The sequence below is a fragment of the Cariama cristata genome, unplaced genomic scaffold, assembly GCF_000690535.1.
Source record: "Cariama cristata isolate BGI_N322 unplaced genomic scaffold, ASM69053v1 scaffold43286, whole genome shotgun sequence".
NCBI classification, from domain to species: domain Eukaryota; kingdom Metazoa; phylum Chordata; class Aves; order Cariamiformes; family Cariamidae; genus Cariama; species Cariama cristata.
The window spans coordinates 3,044-8,917 of NW_009623481.1; the positions used below are offsets into that span (position 1 = coordinate 3,044).

The following is a 5,874-nucleotide window of genomic DNA, read 5'->3' on the forward strand; positions in this document are numbered from 1 at the left end:
TTTTTACAGTGGACAGCTCTGAGATTTTCCCCTCTCTCTCCCAAATTAATTGTACTGTAGGGGTTAATAAGGGGACTTCATAAAGAATTCGGGGTACACAGAGATGAGGGATGTTAAGATAGCACATGAAGGTGCTCAATGACATCTCGCATAGTGGAGAATTTTTGAAGCTGACTGGAAGATTTTCTTTAAAATATTTGAGGTTTCTAGTTTAATTTTCAAACTGCTGTATGTAAGTACCATAAATGAGTTCTACCCTTTTTAAGTGAAAAAGCTGGAATTCTTGCCTGATGACTCAAGGAATTAAACAAAGGGGAGAAGATATAGAACACAGGAAAGTCTTGTCATAAGTTGCTTTTCAGGTTCTAATGCTTACTCATTCTTTGTTGGCAACGTGGCAATAAGGAACTGAATTAAAATGAGTTTATACCTGCTTTGTTACTGAAAACTGATATTCAGAGTGTGCAAACAATGGATTTAAAGCAGGAAAAGCTCTTGTTCACTCTAGCAGAAGGAGAGAAACATGTGAGTTAACATGTGGCTGTCTTCTAGAAAATGCAATTGCATATCCAGTGCTACAATTGTCAAGATACATCATGCTTTAGGGTTCTGGCTCTCACTTGTCAGATGAGAGGGTGCAGCTGTAGCAAGGATAAGTATGGGTTTCTGACCTTTGTTTCCAGGTACATTGCTGACGTAAAAGCTAAGAGGTGACCATGGATACAGAACTAAGTATTTTGGGTGTACTCAAAAATCCCAGATCTAGGAAGATGTAAACTCTTGTTTCATTGAACTTTGGTTTCCTATCAAGCTTAGGGCTCGCTGGTCCTGCAAGAGTAGACTAATACACATGGCCTTGCTCACAGCACCATAGAACTTGGCATGTCTGCTGTAATGGCTTGCACCCCTGAGAGGCAGCGAGAATGGGTATCTCTGATGTGTGCATATGCCAGTACATCATAACGTTAAAATACAAATGTAATGATGTGTTTGACACATTACAGTTAGCGGAATGGCACTCAGTATGTTCAAAACTACCTCGTTTGATATTTCAGTGATCTACTTCACCTAGCAAATTCTTGTTCCTTTTTGCGGTACTCATCTCTTCAGGATTGTAATGTTACACCTGGAGTTACAGCATATGCATTGCCTGTGCTATAGGATCAGATACACTTTCCTGCAACGATAACCAGAAAATGTTCTTATGCTTTCTTAGAATTCATTTGCCTGTATGAAATTTCAGTTTCCTGGCAGAGGCCATGATTGACCTTTTTTTTTTTTTTTTTCTTTTTCCTTCCCTAAATTGATGACAGTCCATTTGCAAATTAGTGGTTTAGCTGCAACAAAGGTTTAGTATTTTAATTCTTGCCTTGAAGACTCAGCCAGGCATATAAATAAATATAAATTCTACCTTCTGTAATTGTTACTGGTGCCTTTTCTTATCTTGTAGCTTCCCACTTACTGAAAGATGTCAGCAATTGGAGTAGTGTCATCTTGTTCCTGTCTCCGTCCTGGTGTATGGCTGCTGAAACCAGGAATGCAGAAGATGAGCTCCTTTGGCTTACATACAGCAGCCAGGTGTGCTGCCAAGGATTATTATGAAGTACTTGTGTTGGGTGGAGGCACTGGTGGAATCACCATGAGTGCTCGCATGAAGAGGAAAGTGGGAGCAGGAAATGTGGCTGTTGTTGAGCCAAGTAAGGTCAGTCTTCCTCGGCTGTAAAGCATTGAAACGAGAAGTGTTCTACCTGTGTGACCAGATTGGTCTGATTCTCATCCCTCTCCAACCCCACATGTGTTTAGCTGTGGAGAGGAAGCCAACTAGCCATCTTTTAGAAGGCTTTGCATGAAATTTGTTGCTCTATGATAGAGACGCATGCATCCCTCTGGCTTTGTCATGCAAAACTCTTGGTTATTTATACAGCTTCTTTTGTTAAGAAGACTACAATGTTAAGAGCACATTGCTTCCTATTTGGAGTGACGTGCCTTCATCCTAAAGTCCCTTTAAACAGTTCTTAAATGTCCATTTGAACATTTCTTTCAGACTCATTACTATCAGCCTCTGTGGACGCTGGTTGGCGGTGGGGCAAAGCAACTGGCAACTTCTGCGCGTCCAACAGGAAGCGTAATGCCTGAAGGTGTTGAGTGGATCAAATCTCGAGTAACAGCATTGGATCCAGATAAGAACTACGTCTGGCTGGAGAATGATAGCAAGGTAATAATGTGTTTAACAAAAAAAACAACCAAACAAACAAAACCAACACCATAGTCTCTTATCCTATGTCATGAGTTGTCTGTCCACCTCCTGCAGATCCCCTTGGAACTACCTATACTACCTATTGAGCAAGACTTCCCTCCAGCATCTAGAAGGCCAGGAAATTCCACTTAGTCTTATGAGAAGTACTTGATCCTAAAATCTGTTTCTAATAAAAATTGTTGTAGATAACTAGATTAGAATAACATCACCTTAAAATATCATTATTGTAAGTCTTTTCCCTGTTTATAATGAACTGAACACAAAAGATAGAATATCTTGCTCCAAACCCTTGGTTTTGTGTATAGCAAAGGCTGTGTGTATAACTCATGACGCAGTTAGCATTTTAACTAGAAATTATTCTTAGAGCTTAACATTTACGTTACTAATGCTCCCTATATCTCCTTCCCTTATGACTCTGTTGCTGTCAGATAACCTAAATTTGCTTTGAGGCAATTTTTTGTGTTCTGTCTAAAATACACTCTTTTTTTTTCCTTACACAACAGATATCTTACAAGTATCTGATAATTGCCCTTGGGATTAGTCTACATTATGAAAAGGTATTTGTTTTACAGTATTCATGTTTTTACTAGTTTTAATGGTATCACATACCCTTATGATTCACTAAAGTAAAAGGCTTTTTAGTACACTTTTTTTTTTACTGCAAGATATTGAACGCCAATACAAATTAAAGAGGCAGAAGACAGCCTAATGACTTTATTCCTTCCACAGATCTCTAGGTAATAACCCAAATTACCCTTGGGAAGGTCTTTTAAGACAGCTTTGTTGCATCTTTATGGCAATATCAGCAGACGGGGCAGCCAGTTAAGCCTAGAACTTAAAGGCAATCTGTAGTAATGAGATAATAAGGTATGCTGACTGCAGTCCAAAGCATCTCTAATGTAAACAGAAGTGAGGAACACACAGCAGTGAGTAAAATCTGTCCTGTAGAATTAAGTTGACCCACCCTCACCTTTCTTAAAGGATGCACTTCAAAAGGAACCAGCTGAGTTACCATGCTTGTGTTTAAATAGGCCCTGGGGCCCTTCCCATCTATTAGGTTTCCTGCCCACTTTATAGTGTGGCGCTCAGAGGAAAATGTTAGTACCATTATATGGTACAAGAATGACCATAGTGATATGTAGGAGGAGGAAAACACAAAGGCAAGATGTTGGAGTGATTTGACTCTCGTGGTTTTAACTGGGCCTGAATATGATGTAGTACTTGATAATATACTTGAGTATCTCTTTGAAAAGCTCGCAAGGTGTACATAAAGCAGGAGCTAGTCTTAGGTAACTATAGTCACACCAGATAAATTCTGGTGATTAGGTCAGTGGAACGAGGAGTTGCATTGTGTTCAGTGACCCTCTCAGTCTTCATGTGTATTTCCTAAGTACAACCTGATAAAGCTAAATGCAGTATTCAGTAGTAGAAGCCATGTAATACAGTTAATCACTATACTCTCTAGTGAATAAAAATCATAGTAACAGATTTATCTGGCTTTAAAATGAAAGTGGCCAGTTTAAAAAGAGGGATGGTTTCTTCTGTTTCTCTTCACCAACAGCATACTTCCTGGTGTAGACTGTAATGTCCCAAACAGATTGCAGTACATGTAACATAACTCCATTTTCTCACAGAATTTCTGCAATCCATTATTTTGAAATAGGGACAACTCCCTTTATCACAAGCAGATGCTCAGGTGTAGTAGGAGTAGTAGGAAAATAATTATTGGAGACAGTTGAGTTAAAATAACCCTAGGAAAGACAGGTATCTGCAACTGACTACTGAAAGTTTCTTTCCACTTATAAATTTTCATAATGCCTTTTTTTTTTTTTTAAACATTCTTCCTTGTGATGGTGTGGCGGTGACTTTATATATTCTTACTCTGAATTTCATGTGTTAGTCTACAAAAACTTGGGTCGGGTCTGCACTGAACAATTAGGCTACAGATGTTGCAGACGAGTAATTTCAGTAAATGTTACATCTACTAAATCATCTACTAAATTCTAATGGGAATATCTGTTTGATTGCTAGGCTTGTTTTCAAAAATGCCAACTAGCAAGTACGTATAGGCTTTCTTTTTGCTTCTTAAATACCTGTTTCTCAAGTCTGCGTTTAATACTCGATGATGACAAAATTTTTGCCATTTGTACTTTAAACCTTAATTTCATTTTCTTAGATCAAGGGCTTGCCTGAGGGTTTTCATCACCCTAAAATAGGTTCCAATTATTCAGTTCATACGGTAGAGAAAACGTGGAAAGCTTTACAAGATTTCAAGGAAGGAAATGCTATCTTCACTTTTCCAAATACTCCAGTGAAGTGTGCAGGGGCTCCTCAGAAGATCATGTATTTATCAGAGGCCTACTGGAGGAAAGTAAGTATTTTACTCTCTCTGCCAGTGCTTGTTCCCACAGTTGGAAGGAAGGCTTGTTCTAAGGGATTCATATTTTCTTTAAAACAAGTAAAGACCACATGAGAAGAATGTGACTCAGGATTATTAAAGTGACTGATTATTAAAGTGACTGAGTTACTTTTTCTGTTATTAATGTATAATAAATGAAGCTGAATCATACATAAATATTTAGCATATATTTAATCCTGGACAAACTTGTAGAATTCAGAATCCATAAAGAAAGAACTGCTTACCCTGGTTCTGGTGAGCTACAGATATGACTTCTCAGCCTAATTTATAACTTCAGGTGGTGCACTAAAATAACACTGGCTGGAATTAAGTAATTCTTCTTAATTTAAGTACTTAATACCTGTTGCCATTTGTCTTTCTGCTAGTCTGAGAAGTGGCTATGCTTACTCCTTGTGGCATGGTATCAGGAGGAGTCTTAGCCAGGCTGTTAAAGGAAGCTTAGTGGAAACAACAGACAACTTCAAGTGGAATTGTCAGGCTTCATATGTGTTTAAATTTCATGAGCTATCTACTGGGCAAGTATCTGAATAATGCCTAGAAGTGAAGGTTTTAGAAAGCTATATAATGCTAAACTGCTGCGAGTGCTTAACTTGCATACAGCAGTTCCTCACTGAATTGCATCTACCTGTTCTCGCTAGCAATTTGTGTGAGGTGTCTTCAGTACCTCACTCAGAAAGGGCAAAGATTATCTTGTCTAGTTTATAACATTGACTGAAATACCTGTGTATCGAGAGTTCTAATTTTAATACTTCGTTAATAATTTTGCATTAGTAGTTCTATCTGCTCTTCAGTAGTGCAGCATAGTTCTTTTGTCTCTGCTAGCTTGTCACAGTTTCTTAGTAGGAAAGGCTAATTTGATTTCTCTGTGCAGACAGGAAAACGTTCCAAAGCAAACATAATGTTCAACACTTCACTTGGTGTCATTTTTGGTGTTAAGAAGTATGCTGATGCATTGCTTGAAATAATAAAGGAGAGGAATATTGCTGTTAACTATAAGCGCAACCTTGTAGAAGTTCGAGCAGACAAGCAGGAAGCTGTGTTTGAAAACTTGGACAAACCCGGAGTGACTGAAGTTCACCAGGTCAGGAGCTTTCAGACCTCTAGTTCGGTCCTATTTCTTTTCCTTGTATACTGTAACATAATTGCCACACTATAGTAACATAATGTCTGCTTTGTTGTATACTGCTGTTTCCTGCTG

The 5,874-nt window shown here is 38.4% G+C and overlaps 1 protein-coding gene across 1 annotated transcript in view; it reads left to right on the top strand.

Annotated features, from left to right (window-relative positions):
- The first annotated feature begins 1,446 nt into the window (after positions 1 to 1,446).
- Positions 1,447 to 5,874, top strand: part of SQRDL (sulfide quinone reductase-like (yeast)) — a 7,691-nt gene continuing 3,263 nt past the window's right edge. Inside the window, exons 1-5 of the mRNA XM_009702741.1 lie at positions 1,447 to 1,702; positions 2,045 to 2,215; positions 2,761 to 2,814; positions 4,434 to 4,628; positions 5,548 to 5,757. Coding sequence (XP_009701043.1) covers positions 1,469 to 1,702; positions 2,045 to 2,215; positions 2,761 to 2,814; positions 4,434 to 4,628; positions 5,548 to 5,757 — 864 coding nt within the window. The 5' untranslated portion in view covers positions 1,447 to 1,468. The remainder of the gene's footprint in view (positions 1,703 to 2,044; positions 2,216 to 2,760; positions 2,815 to 4,433; positions 4,629 to 5,547; positions 5,758 to 5,874) is intronic.